Source organism: Megalops cyprinoides, chromosome 6 (assembly GCF_013368585.1).
Source record: "Megalops cyprinoides isolate fMegCyp1 chromosome 6, fMegCyp1.pri, whole genome shotgun sequence".
Taxonomy (NCBI): Eukaryota; Metazoa; Chordata; class Actinopteri; order Elopiformes; family Megalopidae; genus Megalops; species Megalops cyprinoides.
The window spans coordinates 25,443,693-25,467,072 of record NC_050588.1 but is presented as its reverse complement, the minus strand read 5'-3'; the positions used below and the strand labels follow the sequence as shown (position 1 = coordinate 25,467,072).

The 23,380-nt window shown below is 39.1% G+C and overlaps 1 protein-coding gene across 1 annotated transcript in view; it reads left to right on the top strand.

Moving 5' to 3' along the window:
- The window catches only part of cntn3b (contactin 3b), a 61,237-nt gene that overhangs the window by 17,375 nt on the left and 20,482 nt on the right, over window positions 1-23,380 (top strand). The window contains exons 4-9 of the mRNA XM_036530763.1: window positions 14,967-15,142; window positions 17,713-17,808; window positions 20,303-20,506; window positions 21,068-21,170; window positions 21,674-21,858; window positions 22,813-22,949. Of these exons, the coding sequence (XP_036386656.1) occupies window positions 14,967-15,142; window positions 17,713-17,808; window positions 20,303-20,506; window positions 21,068-21,170; window positions 21,674-21,858; window positions 22,813-22,949 (901 nt within the window). The remainder of the gene's footprint in view (window positions 1-14,966; window positions 15,143-17,712; window positions 17,809-20,302; window positions 20,507-21,067; window positions 21,171-21,673; window positions 21,859-22,812; window positions 22,950-23,380) is intronic.

Sequence of the window (23,380 nt, the reverse complement as noted above, 5' to 3'; positions counted from 1 at the left end):
CCTTTATTTTGTAGCCCTATTTAAACTGTTTGGAAACATATAATGAATGTGTTTAATTAAAAGTGCAGTGGCCTCACCATGAAAAATGTATAACTAAGGCCAAATGAATTATCTCAGATGTGGAGAAAATGGAATATTTTTTTGTAATCTGGGGTTTATTGTGGAATTTGGTAAATCGAGGAATCACGGCTAATTCCACCTGGGAAATGCTGCACACATGCTGTAAATCCTGAATGTCCTCAAAAAGCCATCTCTGACCCCGATTAGAGAAGTGAAGCCCAGGTCCTTGAACAAGTGTTCAGTAACTTACCAACAGCGTTGCATAATGCAATGATGCGGAGACATTGATGTGTTCAGATAGTACATAGCAGGCTAGCAAGTAACTTCCGTCATGTCTAAAGGCATGTCCAAAGAAAGCAGCAAACAAATGCTTAAATATGACCTTGTTGGTAGGGTTCAGGGCTGATGATTATCCCAGCTGTTTTTGAATCGGGTGTTTACTGGACTGCAAATTTTGCATTGACACATTTACCATAAATTTACATCCGTAAGACTAGAAGAATAAACAGATGCAGTGCACTACAATACAGAACACGTTTCATTTTGCTGAAAATTTCATTTCATTGTTAGTGGAATTTTCCGTTTCTCAGTGTAAGCACTTTACATTAAAATCAAAGTGAAAATGCCAATGCCAAATGTTCCTGTTATTTATCAACAATATAAAATTCAGTACATTTTTACAAAGCATTCGGAAAATGTGATTTAAAAGCAATAAAATGGAAATCAAGAAAATATAAAAGGAAGATTGAAAATAATAAAATGGATTTCACTTGACCCTTTTTAACTTGCATATACAAGACAAAAACATAGAAAGCAAAAATAAATCTCTACAGGAACACTGTAGCACTGTATCAAAGCAGAGCTGTGCTTGTATTTCCTCTGCTAAAATGCTGAGCTGTGTTTTCACCAAGGACCTGTTAGTAATATGTCCTTTGAAATAGTATGAATTAAACATTTTTACATCAGATAACATGTAATATACAGCTGTGTTTGTGTGTATATAAATATATTTGTGCAAGTGCGTGAACATGTGTGTGTGTGTGTACGTGTTCATGTGTTGTGATTGTATTGGTTTGTGTGTGTGTGTGTGTGTATGTGTGTGTGCACATGTGGACTGAGAAGGCTCTGCTGGTTGCAGTCCTCGGTGCTGTGCATGGTGAGCAGCTTCGGGGGCCACCTGCAAGGTTCGGTGAGGTGTGTTGCCGCAGGGGAGGATGTGTGGAAGCACCACTGTCGGCCGGCTTTGATGAAGAGACCTCATACAAAATTGATGTAAAGCACGAGATCAGCCAGAGTTCTCCAGGCCAACTGCTGTACTGCCAAACATCCAGCAGCAGACCTCTCTCCACTTCATTTCATGGGGGCCCCTCGCCAGGGCGGCTTCTCCTTTGTGCGCTTTTAAATTTCATTTATCGTCCAATCATTTCTCAATCTTATTAAGGGGCTTGGAAAAATGTGCTTATTAATGGTCCACTTGTGTTCTTGAGAGGAAGCTTAACAGAGACAGTGTCACTACCTGTGCTAATGATTTGGCAAGCGAGGGGACAAATGGTTAAAATACATTAACAATGAGATGGTTTGAGTGTTCTGCTCAGTCTTGTAATCATTTGTAATCACCACCCTATGGTTAACAAGCTGAAGGGCTAAGTGCACTGTGCTGTTAACTGCTCTTTCCCAAAATAAATTGTGGTGGCTGTCATTTTTTTCTGTGTGTCTGTTGTACCAGCACGCAGGATTGACTGCACATTTTACTTGCCTTGGAAATTGCGTTTCAACTGATTAGTTTAAGGTTTATATTGTTCTTCTGCCTGTAGTAACTTAGATACCATCGTGGGATTTTTAATAGGATGTTATAAAGTAGATTAATAAAGACAGCTGGCCAGCCATGACAGAACCAGGGTCCCGGTCTTTGAAAAATTCCCCTCCATCTTGGTCCCTGTATTTGAGAATGTAATTGATAATTGTTTAGTTAATAATTATTCAATAATTTAATTATTAAATTTTTGATAATTAAACAATTTAATTAATTGTTTATTAATTAATTGTTTAATTATTCTTATTGAAACTTTTGGTAAAAGAATGCAAACATGCATACCTCCACACACACACACACACACACACACACACACACACACACAATATTTATGTAATTATTTTAATCCAGTTATTTTAATCATCCTAACATAATTTGAATGTGAAGACTACACATACATTAGGCAACAAAAGATGTGTTAATAATCCTGCAGTTGATATATGTGTGCTATAGAATATAGATGAAAATAAACCTGCTGAAAAGAAATGGAGAAAGCAAAATACAGTTGTAGTTAAAATGGGGATAAAAACATCTACCACCACATCCACTCTGCCAACTGAATGTCAAAGGCAGGAGGAGCACCAATCCACTGCTATCTTGAGTGTAATGAGGACTGCTGGCAGGACATTGAGTCTGGGCAGTGCAGTTAATAGTGGACAAGAAGGAAACTGCAAAGGTGTAAGGCCAGGCTCAGCATGGTGAGAGAGGTGCTTTTATTTCAGCATGTATATCTCGAGAGTAGTATGCTAGTTCTGCGAAAAATAAAAAGGCGCACTTCTGCTTGTGCAGAAGGGCCTCAGAAAAGTCAGTAAATAAAAATGTATGCCTTTCTTGCTAAAATATTTTTAATTACACAGTAGTATTTTTATTACATTTCTCGTGCAGCGAAGACACATGTGGGAAAGTTGATGATGGCCTTGAAAGAATGATCAATTATAGGACTCCGTAGTAACCTCTACCCAATAAAAGCCCGGCCTCAAGCACACCACTTACTCATGACAACCCTTTGCTCATATAATACAAGGTGTACTCTTAAGAAATCACATGTGAGCTTTGGTTTAATAAATGGATTTAAATCTGTTTAAGAAGTAATACATGTCCTGACTTTGAGTGCAGGCTGAGAGCCATGGGGTTTTAAACTGTGGTCGTGTCATTTGCCAACAATGATTGGCATCTTACAGCTGTGGAATAAATGCATTTGTTCCACAGAGTACAGGGGTTAGTAAGTTGGTCAGGGCTTATTTGCCTAACTGCATTTGGTGCCCTGCGATTCCTCAGTTGCCTGCAAGCTGTTCATGTCAGTTGGGTAGGACCTATCCTCTAATGAGCACCCACCAACTGTGCTGTACTGTGTATCAGAGCAGATTTCTACATGTTTTCCATGTTGGATTCTTACCAAGGAAATTCACCTTAAGTACCTGCCTAGTTGTATAGTAGGAGTGGCCCACTGGGAACCAGCAACTTTTTTACCATGAGCCATGCTCCTTACCACTGTGTCACACTGCTGTATGTACCAACTGGATGCCCTTCTTAAATTAAAAACAAAAAGGGATAAGACAAGTCACAAGTACAGAAAGGAATGGTTATGGATCATTATTCAGCAGGGCTGAATGTCCTGTACTGGTGACTGCAAAATGATTCAGAGTGTCATGCATTTGACTGATACCCAGTATGGCTGGGTAATGAACTGTTAATAGTTTAATGCACTGGTGACTATCTGATTATCTAACTGTATATGCTGATATGATTTGGAGTTCAAACAATGATGATAATGTGTCAACACAGTCGCAGGGTTGGAGACATCCCTCACCACATAAACGGCAAGAATATGCTGTCTGACGAATCGAGATGTTTAGTGTGTTCCACATTATTTGAAGGAAGACACAATTAAGTCCTCCTTAAATGACTTCTTAATTAAGTCATTATTAAGCTCCTGCTACAACACAGCATTTGTACTGTGTATTCTGTGATTTCTACAGTATTATTGTGCAGTGTAACATATTTACCATAGGTAGCATGTAGTGACCAAGACAGATGGTGACATCCCTGCCTGGAGTCAGCTGGCAAGAGATTTCTTTGTACAGCACTTCAAGGTTTAATGATTTGCACCTTATTTGGAAACTCAGTCATCCTCTCTTTCAGTTCACTTTCTTTTGGGCCATGTTTTAGGTTTCCACATCCACATCATAGCATATATAGTGGAGGTGTATGCTACAGGTTTTCAGTACTCAATGGTTCGCTGTGCAGGGGTGGCGGTGTGCAGAGAATGTCTGTGCCACATGGTCCAAAGTACAGGGAGAGAATGAACAGCTAAACATGTGATGGGCCATTCTGGGGATGCCTGACTCCCCCTCTGTATGGAATATGACCATACCGATGATCTCACATGCACCAGAGCACCTTATTGGCTCAGAATTCTGGCTGTCTGTTCCCATTAAGCACAGACACACAGGGGAGTGCAGGGAAGAAGGCTGATGTAAGGATGATGGAGCAAGCAACTCCAGATTATCTCCTGCTTTGAATTATCTAAGATAATTGCTTCTGCTGTGATCAGCTTGTCTCCCCATCATGACCACAGCAGATCAACATCTACTGTACATTGCAACTGAATAATGTGTGACAAATTAAGGTATACATATTGTACCTATTGCTGTTGTTCAGTGGAAGTTTCTGGAGCTAGAGCCCAAAGGCTACCTGTGTTGTCGCAATATAAAAGGAGGTAACACAAAAGAGATTCATCAGTTGCATGTATTATCATGTTTAATGCCAGACAGCTCTCTGCAGACTTCAGGTAAATGATTATTGACCTCCACAAGATGGAAGATGGCTGTAAAGGAATTCATAAAAAGCTGACTCTATGACTTTCTACTGCAGTGTCTGTTATTAAGAAATATAAGGCTATTGGCACAGTGGCAACCCTGACAAGAAAGGAATGCATGAATGTCTTGCTATGAGTCATGGACACCAAGAAACTCAAACTTGGCTCACAATGGACATTCCAGCATGACAATGATCCATGATTTAATATCTACAAAGAAATGGTTAACTGAGTAAAAAATGATTACAGCTGGCAAACTCATGTCACCATCCCTCAATCCCACCAAACATGTGTGGTTCAAACTCAAGCAAGAAGTTCACAAATGAAAATAAAAAAGATCTGAAAGACCTAGAGTCATTCCACCAGGGGGAACAATTCTGCTCAGTTGTATATGTAAATCATGCCAAAATGGACAAAGTACTAATTTCAGGAATGTGAATAACTGTAACCTTTGTAATTCCTGGGATAAACTTTGTTATATGTGAACAATCTCTTTTCCTTAGTTTTTTAGTTAATATTTAGTCAGATGTATGAATATATGAATATAGATTGGTACATAAATAGAATATTATTGTGCTATTACTGTTATTAATATTACTTTTATTATCAGTATAGTTGCACAGAAAGGGGACATACAAGTCAGAATAACTCAGGCTATGGAAGGATGAATTATGTAAGACACAACATGAAAGACAGCAATACCTTTTGTTGTCTGTCAAGGAGGAGTCTGGGGAATGTCTTAAAGGTGGTTTAAAGAGGCTGTGAATCATTTTTCCTGCTCATTACTTAACTGTCTGAAAAAGAATAATGCTAATGTTCTATCATTTACACATATACATTAACTGTACTCTCCATTTATAGATCTATCACATGTAGAAAGCTAACCTTCACCAACACATTCAGAGTGACAGTGTCACTTTGGGTAATTCGGTTATGATGTGTGGATGCAGAAACAATACTCTATTACAGTACACCATAACATCACATTGTAAATAGCACATTGCATGATGGAAACAGTTTTCCATTGCATTTAGGAGGTGATTGCTGTTCATGAAGTAATCTCTTTTTTTACTTTAACCAATAATTCACTTTCATGAACAAAACAGTTGTGTAACTTTCCTTTCATAACATTCCAAGCTTCATCATGGAATATTTACTGTTTACTATCACAGGGTACTGAAGAAAGGCCCATTTTGGTTTAGACTAATTAACAAGCAAAATCTGTGAAAATATTCATTGGGGCAGTGTGTATAGCCTACACAATGAAGGAACAACTAATGAACGACAGGCCATGTATTTTCTCTGGTTCCATGGTGTCAAACAATTACAACGATGCTGAGGTTTAGGATACTCCAGTTGACAAAAAGAGGAACAAAGACAGACCTAGCACTTGAAGTCGCCAATTTAAATGAGGCTAGTTAAGATTTGGGCTGAGTAAAAAATAATGAGATTGCATTATGTGTTTTTCTAGGTTCAGCTGGAGATAACTGAATGTCAACAGAGCAGCAATTATTTTTCTTATCTGTAACTATAAGAATCCACAAGTAGTCACAAGGTGCTTTGATTTTTTTAATGATGCTTATCACCTCACCATCAGCTGTGCACACAAGCATTGTATTGATTTTTTATCAGTCTCTTCCTTTCATTAGTTCAGACTGGGATGCAAAGTTGCAGATGGTGAAGAAGATCTTGAGTTTATCCAGATTGACTTAACTACCTTATGGTTTTTACATATTATCCATATTATACACAGTTGGATGTTTACTGAAGCAATTAGGGTTAAGCACCTCACTGCAGGTTACACGAGCCACATCCCATCTAGGAGTCAAACCAGCAACCTTTGGCTTGTAAGCCATGTGGCACATGGTCCAAAGTGAGGGAGGGAATGAGCAGATTCGTGTTTGCCGGACCAGTGTTCTCCTGTGGAAGGATGGCTTGTTGCTGTGGCTGGACCCAGATGAAGACATGCTTTTCAACATTCTGTTAGAATGTGCGTTTCATTGATATGAATGTGTAAACGGTGAATGTTCAAGATCAGGAAAATTCTCTGAAAGATTCAGACTGAATGGCAGTAATGGAGACAGAAGTCATTGTTGGTGTATTATGCTTAACGTGTGACAAATGTTTAATTGTTTGACAATACAGAATGTGAACTGAAAACTTGGTTTGGATTGCATTAATTGAATTTAAATGTTTGGAGAATATGAGCAATTGTGGCGATATTACTCTGTGATATGTTTGCCATAGAGGCACTTGATTATGAATGAAGAACATATTCTCTGTAAGTCTGAAACAGTTCAGCCCATGTCGTCACACACAAACTAATATGACCCAAAGTACCCATGACCTAAAGCGACCCATAGTTTTTTTATCTTAATGTTTGAAGGGAATGCAGTCTTTAAATCTTTGTCACATCAGAGTGTGAAATGTTGGAAAGTGCCAGTGGAAAGCACCTGCGACTCAGCTGTGCTAGACTGCTGGGGATTATTTATAGAAATGTGTAGTTACATATTTTATGGTTGAACAATTTGTACCAAACCTTTCCACTTACGTAGCACATTTCTTGATTTTACATCAAAGACAAATCCAGTTGTCTTTTCTTACCAGCAATACAAATATTTTTATTCATATTGGACCCTTGACATGCACATACAGTATGCAGTATGGCTACTTGTAATGATAGTGTTAATCCTGGTAATATCATGACATGTTCATGATGTGATTTATTTATTTTTTACTTTTTGTTTTTTGAATGGCTGAACTTTGGCACATGGTGCAGGTGTATTTAAAATGCAGCATCTATAATACTTTGCATATGTACTTTACTCAATGGTTGAAATTCTAAAAATACTGCAATACTTTTATTCACAGGTATGCGTATTTCCTGCTGTTGCTACAATTTTATAAATTGTCTTTACTGAATATGATACATTAGGACTTTTAAAAGTTGTAGTGTTAAGCTCAGGTAAATGACAAACAAGCATACCTCCATCCCTTATGTTATATACTTTGTCATGTGAGGTATATTACAATAACAGAAACTGTATCTTGTTCACCGTAAGTTTCTGGTATTTGACTCTTTGCAGTGCCGCACTTACTTCAGTTACAGTGTATAGCAATACAGAGGCACAGGATCATGTTAAATGAAAGATGTAAGGAAACACCTGGTAAAACTGGTTGGAAGAGTGCTTGTGTGTGTGGTGATGCCGGCAAATTGTTTCTTGTAACTTGGCTTCATTTTGATATCAGTTATATTATTGGAAGCTCTGCTTTTGCTTATTTAGTGTTTGTTTACTGGATTATACAGAATATGTGTTTTTTATTTGTGAGAAATTTTGTGTTTTTTGTAAATTGAAAACATTTTTGCTGAGGTATTATTTTCTTGGAATGGAATGGAATTATCGCAATGCATTTATGTGAATGAAGCTCTTTAGTTATATATAGTGTTTTCTTAATGTCTGCAAATGTCAGTGTCTCAGTTCTGGGGTAGGTATGCAGTCAAATTTGATGAAGGCTAATTTTGTCACACATATTCCTTATTGTTTTATTTCTGTATTGTTAACTCTTTACCTTGTATCTCTGCTGATTAACATATGAATATAATATATAATAATTTGATATAATATTGATGTAATAATTATATATTCATATAAATCTGTTTTTAGGTGTCTATGCCTGCTGATGTAGACTTTCCCTGGTTTCTGCATCACATTCTGCTTCTCTCACTTCCATCACTGTGAACAAAGTGATTCAGAGACCAGAGCTCTTGTATCTGCAAGAAGTATTGCATAGTGTATGCATACTGCAGGTTATGGGAATGTGAGGCAAGTATGGTAACCTATCTTCAGTTATGAGTCTTTATTATAAGCTAATTTAGATTAGTCTCTTGTTATCCACGGGATTCTTTTTTATATAGTCTGGCCTGTGTACAGTTTCACCGGCAGCAGTCAGGATTCTTGCCAGCACATCAGGCTGAAAATGGTGAAATAAATAGCAGCTGTAAGTGGATGTAAATGTTAAAATTTTTAACTATTTTTATGTATACATTATGAGGTCAGTTAATAAATGGGTTTATGTCTCTGCAGATTGGAATTTGGTCAGGGAGTTTGCTACAGGGAGCAGCATTGTTAAAGTGTGCACAAAGGATGGGAGTTTTTCAGCACAGCAAGACATCTCCACTGATTGGTCTCAGTTGTTGCCACTAGGTGTTTAGTTTGCCATGCTAGCTAACTAGCTAGCTTCTCTGGCACCTGGGACCCAGTTATAAACAGTGATAGAAAACTGTGATAAGGTTTTGTTTGTCCATTAGGAATATAGTTTTTTACTGGATTTGTTGTCTTTGTACATCACTGTGATTCAAATAAGCATGCTATTTTAAAACTGAGAATTAATGTCAATTGTGCAAATTTGAGAAGTTATTTATGGGAGAAACCAATGATGGGAAGTATTTTTAAGACTGCTGGAGGATTTGCAGTAATGTGATTGGGGGAGTTTGGAGAAGAACGGCCTAAGAAGGAATGCCAAAAATGGTATGGTATTTTGGTATTTATTGTGACAATGAAGGTGTATCTGCGTGAGTTAATGTTTGTAAGGAGTGTGACGTTAGCATAAATTTTGTTTATTCATACTGCAAACCCTGAAAAAGACAAAATTCACAGTGGTGTATGTGTGCATACCCCTGCTAACTCATAACTTTGTGCTTTCCATCCCAGTGTCAAGGTAACGTAATTATAATCTGATCAATCCCGCTATTGAAAAGCTCAGTCACAAAAAAAATGTCTCCTTCAAACAATAGGCTTGTCAGTACAACACGGTGAAACTACAGCAACTTCACACCATGCAGTACTACAGGCTTCACGTTATTTTCTTTATAGAGATTTTTGTGTTACTGTTTTACCACAAAGCTGCTAATTTATAATATAATATTGCAAATTCTCCACATTACTTTAGAGTTGAAGGATCTGTTAATTGTGGTCACTGAAATACAAATGGGAATAAAAGAGCATATAGACACCATGCAAGAACGAAACACAGTGAATGGGTTCTTTTTAGAGAGGTTTCAAGGATCTGTTGGTGATATTAAACTGTGGATAGGCTTTTACAGCTATAAAACACTTATGACTCTTTATTGCACTATGTTAGAGTCTGTAGCAGGCAGATTAATGTATTGGGGTTCAATTAACTGCCAGGGCAAACCAGATGAGGATAAGGTAAAGTGCTGAAGAAAATGCTGTCTCTTTTCAATTGATGAGAGTTTCTCACTCTGAATCTTTGTGATCTGTGTGTGTTTCAAGCACAGGGTGCTAAGTGAGGTGAGCATCTGGATGTCCAGGGGGAAATTATTGTAGACATAAGCCATGCATGTTTACTGAATTGCATCTAGATGTTTGAGCTGAAATTGACTGGTGAGGGAGTCCTCAAGTAGCCATTGGACACTGAGATCCAAGCGGCCACATATTCCAATGATAACGTGGTTTTGTGGTGCATTGATGGAGTCAGATTGCTGCAAGTCATGCTGGCATTCCCACCTTAGGTTAAGGTCTGTTTGAAGAGAGCCTTTCCGACGATCACGCTGTTTGACAATTGGCTGGTGAAAAGCTGAATTCAAATGCCTCTGAGAGGGGCACTGGGAAAACATAAAATCTGTCTTGCAACACCTCATTTTCCACATGCAAATGGCAAAATGGGCATTCATTTTTATAGATGTGCACTCGCTTTGTCCTGGTTGACTGCCACTGGTAGACTCAGATGACTAAAGTCATGGTCCAAAATTTGAAAGCCAGATTGAACATATTGAGCTACCCTAGTGCATGTACTGTAGAGCGCCCTCCCAGCAGGGAATGAATTTGTGTGTCAATGAAAGCTTGAGTGGAACATGATTCTAAAATATGATGTATTAAAAATGTAGTACAGCACAGAATTTCCCCATAAAATGTGTAAAATAGGTTATTTAGTATAATTTAAGGTACAGTCTAATATCAGTTTGGTTAAGTGTGAATCCTTTTTTTTGGAAACCACAATTTAGAAACCAGGATCATGGAATATAGTACAAATTAATTTGAGACCGCAAGCATGCCCTGAGATTTCTTAGCTGGTTGAGTGTCATTGTCCTTTCATGGGTGAAATATAGTTATTAGTGTACATATGATCATCTTGATTAAAAGTATACATTTCTCACCATCTTGTTGTGTTTTCCTTTTTTGTGTACAGATATTCTATTTACATATATATATATATATATATATATATATATATATATATATATATATAAATATATATATATATATTTAGATTTACATGTCATATTTTTCTGCAGATGATGGCACTTATTGCAAAGAGTATGGGTGTCCCCTGCCCTGACCTGGTCAAATTCCCATAGGGTCTCTAAATCTGGCCAGCTCAGCCAATATGTGACAAGCATTCTGGTGTGTGTTAGGGCTGGTTGAAGTGATTTTCCTCCTCCCTCTGGTCTGTAAATATAATCTTTTACTTATTTTTTTCCCTGACCTCAGCTGGGCCTGGGTTGCTGGGCCTAAGCATTGTAGTAGTTGGAGTAGGAGTCAGAATTGCATAGCTTTTATCCCTGCTGGGGAACCCATAGACTAACCCTAGAGAAAGCCAAAATCACTGCTGTGTTTATGAAAGTATGAAAAAATATGCCCAAAAATGACCAATGTTTTTTATGCAAGTTAACAGAAGTGAATAGAAATTTGATCTCCTTTTTGTAATTATTGAATAAATTAGATGTCTTATTTTCATATGTACTTATTATTACTAAGAGCATAGTTTTAACATTAATAATGCAACCAGGCATTAAACATATCAGTGATATATTCACGATATGCCTCATAAATAGCCACAATGATTAATGACACCCGCACACCCTCCCCTCCACTCAGCTCTTTGTTAATTGTACTTATAGTATAAATATAAACATGCCCCATTCCTTCATATGCTACAGGTTCTGAAAAAAGCAGTCCATATGGTGCTCTATTTACAGTGCTGGCAATTGGAAGAAGGAATGACAGGGATGCACAACATGTATGTTCGCCTCTCCAGGTGCTCAGATGACTCGTGCATACGGCACGAAAAGCTGTGGAAACCAATAGCGTGCACTCCTGCATTTCTGTGATACTGGCTGTTGTATCTTTGGTCTTTGGTACATGCTCAGATTCTTTCAAAGATTGATGGGGGATGTGATAAATGTATTTTTGTTGACTGGGTCAAGATCAGGCATGCTAAAATGGCCGGTTTAATCAAATTCCTGGACAGTCGGGGTAAGCTGAGTTAGGTGGAGGAGACATTCCATTCCCTTTCATGCCCCCTAAACCCCAGGCAAGGACAGCCTCAGAACAGCTCATTGCATGACCATGAAGTAAGTACCATTGTGCCTTAAATTGAACATTACATTACAAAAGTTCACAGTGGTGCTTTGATTTTCCTTTGAAAAAAAACTGCCTGCATTACAGGACCATTGATGTGACATGATGAACTGGCATTTCCTTTGGTTGTGTTTAATTCTATCAACTAATGTTGTTTGATTTAAGCCTCATGTAATTTAAGCCTTGCTGCAATAAAAACCATGTGGCGATGCTTTTAAAATAGGAACTGATAAATAGCTTGGTTGTTTCTGATAGGGTATTGGGGTGTGACTTTACATGAATGGTATTCCGTGTGAACAAGAATAATCTAGGTGTTTTACGCACCTTAAAATCTCATTTTAGCAAGAATACTTGTAAATTCAGAGCATGTAAAACACCCAAAAGGAAAGGCATACATCTTTCATTCAGCACTGCCCTATGACAGCAGATTTAATTGCTGTAGTCACCAAAATAGGGAATTAAAATGAACCAGGAGACGCAGAACATCCTTAGTGAAATTAATGAAAACAACAGTTAAAAACATTAACCAAGCGTGCTTGTCTTTGTGCATCTGAGTCAGGTATAGTGCAAGGCATAGTAGTAGGAATGTGTAATAGATCAGATAGACAAGAGCTTGGAGCTCTACCACTGCCCCTTTTAGTCACTGTTAGATAACTTTTATTTGCAGCAACCCAGTGGGACCAAGCAGACAAGATTCATTTATCACAAGCATGTCTGAACTTACTGCTGTCTGTTTCCTAAATCTATCAGTAATCAACTCTTTAACATCTCAACATATGCTACTTGTTCAAGTGCCCAAGCCATGGGCAACACAATTCAACTCCGACATGGGTCTTCTACAAACAAACGCTGAGTGTTTGCCTGAAGAACAACTTTTTGTCAGGGTCAGTGACCTATAAAACAGCTAGCCAGATAGTTATCTGCTCTCACTGACCCAAGCATCCATAGGAACACCAAATTTCCATTAGTCTGGAGGATGGAATCTTCATTTTCTCCATCAGGGAAATGCATCTCTAAATTATAATATAATATAATATTATATATATAATATAATAAATGACTTTCCCTTCAGACTGTGATATTACAGATTTGAGAGTTTAGAGTCTAAGAACGTAAGGCACTGCAATTATTGTTTATTTTTGTGCTACATGAAATAGAGATGATCACAATATTTTTCAGTTTGCCGAATAATGATTATGTTGACATATGGCAACATTTTCCTAAAGGTTTTTGAAAAAAAAGCATTATCTTGGGAGTTTGAAGGAACAAACTGGTTTATAGCCAGTTTTCAAGAAAATGAAAATTGTTTAGAGAAAGCTTGACCTTTGTGTAATTTTCCAATGTATTTTTATCAATAACTTGTTTTAACAAAATCAATAGACTGTCTGGGGATATTGGATTGTGCTTTTGAGAGGAACTGCAGTGATTATTATTTCCTTAATAATGTTCACATTAATGTAGTTTTCCCAATGATCACAGTGTAGATTAATCCACTACCTACAGCTGCGGGTTGTTTTCCGTGTCTGCATGTAGATGGATACCACCCCTGTCCGAAACAGTAATCATTTACATGTGAAAAATATGATCATATCACACCATAATCCCAGACCACCAGTCAGAGATATGATGTATGAATTACAATCAAGTATTACAAGGAAAATTTAATAAAACAATACATAGGCAATGTAGACAGCAACAGCTCCACAGAGGATGAACACAGAAACCATGTTACAAGACATAATTAAAGCAACGTGAGGGTGCATAATGTTTACTAATGTTCATTTCATTGATGTGGACCACATCTGCTTAAATTCTTTGTTGCATTTCCTTTTTTTGTTTGCATATGGCAGTGTGGCAGTTCCCTTTGCAGTGAAAATATTTTTTGACAAGTTCCTGAGCCATGTGTTGTATATGAAGAGCATTATCTGCAGTTTGAACTGTCTCTGTTTGGGTTTGAGACATGAAAAGACATTCAAATTAATTGAATCACAAGCAGTGTAGGTGTAGGAGAGGTGCTCTAATGTACTGAGAGTTTAATCATCTTAAACCATTCAAAGGCAAGAATCATCTTCTCAGACAAGAGTTGTTTTACAAAGAAGCCTACTTGAAAATGGCTACAATTACACTTAATGAAATGGTCCACACAATCTTACAGAGAAGGCGTTGTTACAGTTTGGTATAATAGGGAATAAACCTGTCAACCATAATTAAACTTAAATTGCTATACAATTTTTATCTTCAAATAATTTTATTACACCTTCTTTTTGTTACTATTTTTTATTGTTTTTGTCGCGCATTCAGGTTCCAAGAGGTTTATTTAGAATCGCAGGGCAAGTTTGTGGGTGCAGAACAGACAGGGTCAAAAACTGGGAAGGCAGGCAGATCAGGCAACTAAGGCTTCTGGCAGGCAGGAGTCAGCATGGGATCAGCAACACAAGTAAACAGGCAGGAACACAACAGAGGAAAACACTGAGATGAACTAGCAACAAGCCAGAAACAAGCAGAGTGTATAAAGGGCTAGGCTGACGAGGAGATGTGATGCAGGTGGGCAGGCAGGCAGGTGGAGGTGATCAGGAAATCAGGTGGGTGGGGACAGGGCGGAGAGCGGGGCAGGGCCAGACCACATGGGAACTGTAAACAAAAGCACATGGACAACACTGACAGACAGGGAGAACACAAAAACAACAGCGAGGAGGCCAAAGTACTGACAGTTTTAGTCATTTACTCACGTGCCATTTGGTTTAAGTCTGTGAATTAAAACAAGAAACTTTAATGTCTGACTTCGTTACTCCAGAAAAATTAATCTAGTTTCCACAAATCAATTCTTGTGATAAATGTTTGTGAGCGTGAGTCTCGTGAGGGCCGATTACTGATTGTGTTTGTGCCTTTGCAGATGGTCCCTAAACGGAACGCTCATTGATTTCGGAAGTGACTACCGGCGTCGCTTGTCTGGGGGCAACCTGATCATTAACGGTCTGGACAGAAACCAAGACATGGGGATATATCAGTGCACTGCTTTCAACACACGGGGCACCATTCTTAGCAGGAAAGCAAGCCTGCAGTTTGCATGTAAGTATTCAGAGTAACCTTACTGTGTCACTGTATGATGGCCAAAATGTAAGTGAATGTATGTATGTTTTTGTGTGTGTGTGTGTGCACGCGCGCACGCATGCCTGTGATCTTGTAATTCATTTTTCTTTTGGAAGGCTACCAATACATAAAGATAAAAAGGTAATGAAATAAGTGTGGGGAATACCAAATAACAACAGTGCAGGCCAGAGTGGGATTTGACTGTGTCTGAACTTTATGATTTGATTCTCATTAGATGGAATGCCTCTAGCTCTGACAGCTTCTAGGTACGCTTTTTTATTGACTTATGTTCTTCTGAGCATTACCTGACCCCGGGAGGTGAAAACAACCCAAGCCGATTGCATTTATTAGATTTGTAACATTAACTACGTGTTTGTTTTATTCATATGAGGTGCCGGAGGACTGCTATGTAAAGAGTGTGGCTCTGAGAGGTTTTTGTCGTGAAGACAGGCATTGTGGGGATGCACTGTGTCCCAGAGCAGCACTTGGCACAGCAGCAACTGGAGGGTCTGCTTCTCTCCCTCCCTATCTCACCATCTCCTATCGATTGTCTTCGTGATTGAGAGAGAGAGAGTGTTATGCTTCACCACACGGCTTGGATTTCCACCATCCCCGTGGGTTAGATGAAGAACCCCTCACGAAATCCCTGGTTAAAGGCAGAAGCCATTTTTTACAGATGTTGGTTTAAAGCAAAATTTGTTAATTAGTTGTCGGTTAGTCAGATGCAGTGATGTGTGTTCTGGTATGCCTATTTTGCTGCCACTTTTGTTGGTGTTGCACAGACAGTCTCCTGTAGTTTGACAGCCTTACTTCGTATAACTTATCGCTTCTCCTTTTTTATTATACTCTGCGCAACCTTGACACTGAAAATACTGCTCACGGTGCACATATAATGTCACTTGGCACCTTTTTAAGTTCTACATCATTAAGTTGAAAATAAGTAATCATACAGTGATGTATACTTTGCTTTAATGGAAGTCCCCCCAATATATATACACACAAACACACACATACATTCATAAGGCATAGCATGTTGTCTGATTACTGAGTGAATGAGACGGGGTTTTCTGTTTGTGGTGAGGACAACATTCTGGTCTTGCAGAAAATGCAGCAGTTCTGTTCTTACAGTTCGATTGCTAAGGCTTAGTATGAAAAACTAGAGCAGATACAATAGAACTGGATGGCTGACGAAGCATACCTGTTTATGTTGGTTACTGGCCTCTATTTGCAACTGTTCCGGTTGGCTCCTGGATGGCTGGTTATGCTGAGGTGGCAGGGGACCAGTAAAATGCCTCACCCCTTTGTGGGTGCCCCAGCCACATTGCTGCAGTGATTCCGAACCAGTTCCGAACCCAACTCTTCCAATGCTTTGACTTCACATGGTTTTAAAATGAATGTTATCAAAGTTTTAACTGCTGCCTGGTCATTCTGACATACCAGTGTGGCACTGTTTGTTCTTCCTCTGACACTGGGAATGCTACCAGGTCCAAGTGCTATTGATTCTCCTGCGAAATGCCATTAATCACAGAGACACATGGAGGCACTCTGTGATTTTTTTTTTTCATTTTTTTGTCCACGCTATTGTCAGATGGCAACGCCTTCTTTCCCACCTACATATCCCTGTTTGAGATTTACACTGAGGGTACCTGCAGTTCATTCATTAATCTTCCCCACACTTTTCCTGTACCCTCAGTAATCCTCTTAAGAAAGCACTCATAATTTGTCTTATCCGTTGCATTGGCTTTCTTTTTTTTAATTTTTGTGGTTTGAAACCTACTCCAGGCCATTTTGTGAGGAGCTGCATTGTTGGCATGGCCTACAGTGGCTAGCTCATCAATCATGGAGTGAAAAGCGGTTTATCACGGCAGGTACAACTGCTGTCTGCCAGGTTGGGTTAATTTACAGAAATGAATTGCGCTGAGGGTATCGACGTGGAAGCTAATGCATTAAAATGTGAGGTTACACTGCATTTGATAATGATATTGGTTATTCCGCTTGGCTGTGAGATCTGTTGTTCCTGATCGGCTCTGTGTTTACTCTAAGACCTTGCTCCATCTGATTTGTTGTTATCTGCTCACAGCCCACTGCAGGGTAATTATGTATTCTTGAGCACTGACTTATGAAGGACCTGTCACATCATGAACTGAATTTGATAAAGCTTCATCAATATCCTTCAACATTGCTTTTCTGTACTGTACATTCAGTGATTAATGTAGGCGGTTTCGCACCTGGAATTGTGTTTCACTTGATGATTCATTAACATTTTGTCATATTTTTTTCTGATTAAACAGTGTTTTATACCCTGGGGCATACCTTGTAATGACTGAAACAAAATATTTTCAGGCTGAATGTTTGTACTGAATTGTATTTTAATACACTGAAGTGTATTTTAAGGTGCAGAGGGGTATTTGCAGTAAAAAAACTGAATGATGGATGTATGGATGGATAGATAGATCATTTAGTATGTGCAGTTTTTGTTCTGATATTTTTGTGTTTAAGTAGTAGCATATAGTGAAGGTTTGTGATAACAATTATGTTTCTTGTTGTAGACATAGAGAATTTCAAAACCCAAACGAGGAGTGCTGTCTCAGTTCGAGAGGGGCAAGGGGTCGTTTTGTTATGTGGACCACCTATGCATTCTGGAGGTAAGACAGTTAACAAATGACTCAGTCAAATGTTATGAGATGTACCAAAATCAAGGGAGTTGTTTTTGAGGGCTGAAAAATGTCCCTGATAACCCTTAACAATATGCAGACATTCCAACAAAGGGGATGATGTGGAAAGCGATGTGGAAATGTTTTGACTGTCTGGATACTGATAATGTACGAGGGTGTCATTTTGTTTATTTCTTTGTGCTGCTATTTTTTGGACCCGTTTAATTCAACTTCAGTGTTGACATCTGACATGACATGATGTGATATGATATGACATATGATATATTATATATGATATATGATGTATGATATATGATATATGATATGTTTTCTTCTGATTGTAGTCCTGACCTGATCAAAATGCAATGCAAATTCAGCAGAGTGCTTTTTCAGACAAAATAAAGTAAAATAAAATTATTAAAATAATTAAATAAAATAAAAAGGTGTGGACAAAGGGACTGCCAACATTTGACAACATGTGATTATATACAGCCAGTTTGTATCTAACCATATATTTACCCAGACTGTCCAAACACAAAATGTGTGCTGAATTTACCCTCTTTAATTTAGATGTCAGAATGTATTTACCATTTATTTACATGGAAGTGTCATTAACAGGGCCACATTGATGCTACTGCATATATTTAGTAGAGATTTCCACTGAAAAATTGCAATTATATGTGCTGCTCCTTCTCTTTAAAACAGTTTGTTTTCTTCCCCCTCCCCCAGCCCTCTCGAGGCACACCTGGTAATCAGGAATCAAAGCATGTTCTCAGAGTGTCTGTTACCCAGGAACAAAACCACACATCCATGTCTATGTTATCTGGATAGGCTGAGAGCAGACACAGCGTGTGACATGAGCCAGTCCAGTTAACTCAGAGATCAGTAAATCTGCACAGATTTGTTTCCAGGTGGTGCAGGCACACTTTTGACACAATCCAAGAAGTATGAACATCTTTCACGCATTTGACTTGCAAAGGAGCTGTGGATCACAGTATCAGCTGCCTAAGGTGGCAGAGTTTTGAGACTGGTTGATCCTTTTTGAAGAGTCTTTTTCATAGTGTAGAATGTGCTCAGGATGAGATTATGCTGATGGTAAATGTGATAATGGGTTTGAATCACATCACAGACGCAAGTGCGAAACACAATGTGTCAGCCTCCCACTCACAAACTGGATCCTTTTATGCAGTTTTTTTCTTTAATTCTCATGCCTTTCTCGCCATTGCATTAGTATGTATTGTTATGTTGCATTGGACTGACGGGATCAGACCCCGGCACAGCATTAGGAAATACTGAAGTCTGATTGCCCTGCCTAACCTTGAACTTATTTCAACCATCACGCTTGAATTACACATTCCAAAGGGCACCCCTTTGAGGGCATTTCTGCCTCAGTTGCTTAAAGTGTTTGAAAAGACACTTAATTCAGATACCAAAGTCACACTGGCTATCATGCACCTCATAATAACAATAAGACTAAATATGTTCCAGATAATGTCACAGAAAGAAGCAGTGATATATACATGTAAGGTCATAGTTGTTTACTCTTAGTTGTTCAGGTAAGAGGTGTCCTTTTATACACATGTTGATGTCTTTATGTTTTCTATTATAGCAGTTACAAGTGTGTAATTATTTCTGTTACATAAAGCTATTATATTTCAAGAAATAAAAAGAGGATTAGGTCTGTTTTTTTTTTTTTTTCTTCTAATTGCACCCATGTTTGGTGTTCTTGGCTTTATATAAGCTGTCTTCGCTTATTACAGCAGCTTCAATCACATCAGTTTAAATTGGTTGGTCAGTATGAATTGGTTTTGGCACTGCAAGGACTGCCAGGATTGTAATCCTGACTGAGGTTACGAGGCATGCAGTCCGGGGACAGGAGTGAGTGACAATCACGTCGCACACCTTGTGGCTCCCAACAAGCCTGGCTGTGCGGGAATGAGCTGCTCCCATGATTCCTCGCTCCTCCTGGACGTGAACGGGATGACACGGTGCCGCATCGCAGCATGGCACTCCTCTTGAGCCGGGCGTCAGAGAGGGGAACGGGGGCATGAATATGAGCACAACAAAAAACATAAAAAACCAACATCTCCAGTCATCTGGGGACGCTGGGTAGAGCATGTGTCATTGGGTCCACGTGGCGTTTGTGAACGCCAGTGAGGCACTGAAATCCAGCTGAATTCCTGCTCATTTCCTCTGGTGTTTTTTTCTTGTGCACAATTATCTGTTATTTTTGCAAAGCATTGCCTCCCCAAGGAAAATGCACAAAGTCGCATAAATGAGGGGAGACAGCCAGAGACATGAAGACATTACTTACAACGTGGTTGAAATAACAGCTGTTTATTATGTACATATATTTGTTGTTATTTCTCCAAACTTTATCTTTGTGATATCTCATGTTTCATTGACCAACCAGAATTTATTCATTTGCATGTTGAATTCCACATTTTGAATACAGGAGTAACCAGCTGTGTTCTTTTCATCCTAGAACTTACTTTTGCGTGGGTCTTCAACGAATACCCGTATTTTGTCCAACAAGACAGTCGCCGCTTTGTGTCTCAGGAAACGGGGAATCTATACATCGCTAAAGTGGAGCCCTCGGATGTGGGCAACTACACCTGCGTGGTGATCAACACCATCACAAAGGAAAAAGTCCTGAGCTCCCCCACTCCTCTAGTTCTGAGGACAGACGGTAAGCTTGTCTTCAGCCCTGACCTCAGGGGAGTCCAGTGTTCTTGGACGATATCTCCTCGCTGTGCCCAAAAGCCCTGCTGACATGGGCACATTCCATAATTACAGTGATATGGTTTTCTGGCTTTACATTTCTGAGATTCTAAATTCGCAACGGATTGTACTTTGAGGAATTCTCTGTGTCAGTGTTCTTGTAAGCTTTTTTTTTTCTTTTTTTAAATGTGAGACAAGCTGACTCTCAGAGACTTTAAAAACTGCCCACAACTGGCATTAAATATTAACCTTCTATATAAAAAGAGGCCAGATCTCCACATGAGAAGAATCTCACACTCTCTTCCCTTACCCAGGATGTGTATTGTAAATTATTTGTGGATATTCCCTTCTTTTTTTTTCCTTCAATGACTGCAGTTAAAAAAAAAGAAATGTATTTTACACTCCAGAGAAGTGCTTTGTGTGTTTTTTGGCTTTTGTTTTTGTTTGGCTTGTTTTCTAAGGCATACGGCATGTAAGTTTTTTCATTATTGATGCAAAAAGCCGTTTCTGCATTGTTACGCTGTTGCAGGAGCAATGGGCGAATATGAGCCTAAAATAGAAGTTCACTTCCCAGACACTGTTCCAGCTGCGAAAGGGTCGGTTGTTAAACTGGAGTGCTTCGCTCTGGGAAAGTAAGTTGGATTGTGTACACAATGTTTTCAATCAATAATGACTTCCCCCAGTTCAAGGAGCTGGTTTGAATCATTGAGCTGACAGACGGCCATTGAGTGCGTCAGGAGCAACCTACTGCACTCTAGGTTGCCCTTGTTTCTTCTGAGGGAGTACACTTTGTTATGTTGTATTTAAGTTTTGGAAATTAGCTGTGTAGAGGCATTTTAATGAACTTCCCTTGATCTAAGTATAATGATTTCTCACCACTCAATTGGAAATTGCAACATAATTTGTTAGATCTTCAAAAAGATCAATTTCAAGCTCAAATTGCTCAGTCATTTAGATGATTGTACTTTTCAGAGGAACTAGAGGGTTGCGGAGTAAGCAGGCCATGTCTTGGCACGCAGTGGTATCATTCAGTGGGGTGTCTTTAAGTTCAGTATTACAGAGTGAGAACCAGGCACTGTGAAGAGTCTGCCAATACTGCATCCTCACGATCCTTTCATTTGTCTAACTTTTGTAGCCCAGTCCCGCAAATAACCTGGAAAAGAACAAACAGCGTTCCATTTCCGGGAAAAGTCAAAATGAGGAAATCCAACGCTGTCCTGGAAATCCCTAGTTTTCAACAGGAAGACACAGGGACTTACGAGTGCACAGCAGAGAACAGCAGGGGCAAGAACACCGCACGTGGTCGTCTTGCCTTCCATGGTAGGTGCATCTTGCTGCCTTTTGGTGAAGGAAAAAAGAGGAATGTTTCCACTGACAAGATAAGAGAATACTATCAATCCAAGGACTGGAGTTGTTTATTTACTAGGCATGACAGTTGATATATCATAGGAAATATCAGTATCCTTAGTGTTATTTCAGTGATTGCTCTGTGATATCACCCTGGTCACAATATATTAACTTTTCCTAGACAATTTATGGGAAGTCACCATACCATATTATGATTTTGGCTAGTGTGTGTGTGTGTGTGTGTGTGTAAGAAAGAGAGAGAGAGAGAGAGAGAGAGAGAGAGAGAGAGAGAGAGAGAGAGCTGTGGCTGTGAGTGTCTTTATACATTTATACAGTGTCTTTGTTTTATACATATATATATACACTCACACTCGTTTGCAATCAATATTCTTTGCAGTGGCTGCTGCCTTTCTTCAGTAGTCATGATCACATGACTGGAAAAACAGTTTTTGTAATTGAAGTTGACAGCATACTGCCATGAAGTGCATTCTGCATGCATAATAAGTGACAATGATGCTAAATTACTTCCTATGAAAGCAGCTCTAAACAAAGCGATGTTACCCTGAAAGGGGAAGAGGCGAGAGCTATTATTGTACTTTTTGTCAAAAAACTGATCTGAATTGTAATAAGACTGGTGACTGGTAACTGGCTGATAAATCTGCCCTGGAACCAAGAGAGAGCACTTTCCCTCTGGCTTTTAAATTGGCCCTGGATTCTAGTTTGATGCTGCCTTTCAAACAGAATAATAGTCCAAAGCACAGTAAACAAATTGCACAGCAGGATAAGTGCACTTTGGGGTACCATGCTTTTACGATACTAGTGCCTCTATTGAGTTTGCATGCTATGTAACAGTATGCATGCTATACACACTCTGAATTACCTGGAGAGGAAACAAATAAAAAAAGGTCACCTTTTTTATCTTTGTAGCAAAACCCCATTGGACCCAGACTATGAGAAACACAGCCCTGTCAATAGAGGAGAGCCTTTTCTGGGAGTGCAAAGCCAATGGGAAACCAAAACCTTCATACAGCTGGATGAAGAATGGGGAGGTCTTGCTCACAGAGGTAAAGGAAGCTGTCCAGAGGAGTGCCCCCCCCCCCCCCCCCCCCACTGTGGACTGATGAATCAGACCTGAATGCCCAATCCCAAGGACAGATCAAATCAGTATCCACTCATGTTCCGCAGTGCTCAGCTTACCAAGATGAGAGCCGATGGGGTTAAAATTTTGACGTGCCTCATAACACATCATCAGAAAATCCAGCCCTGTCTGGGCTGCTTTTCCGACTGGATTGCTGTGGGAAATAAATTGCTTATTAGTCTGCCATTGGTAGAGTCAACATCGCTTTTTCTGGTCATTGAAGCTGCAGGTCAGCATTTCTTTTCCAGTCCCCTCATTCACGCCGATCCCAGCTACTTGCCCCACAAAACGGTTTGATGATAATCTCGATTAGTCCTCTCTTCCTTTCTACACACAAGTGATTACATTTGTGCCTGC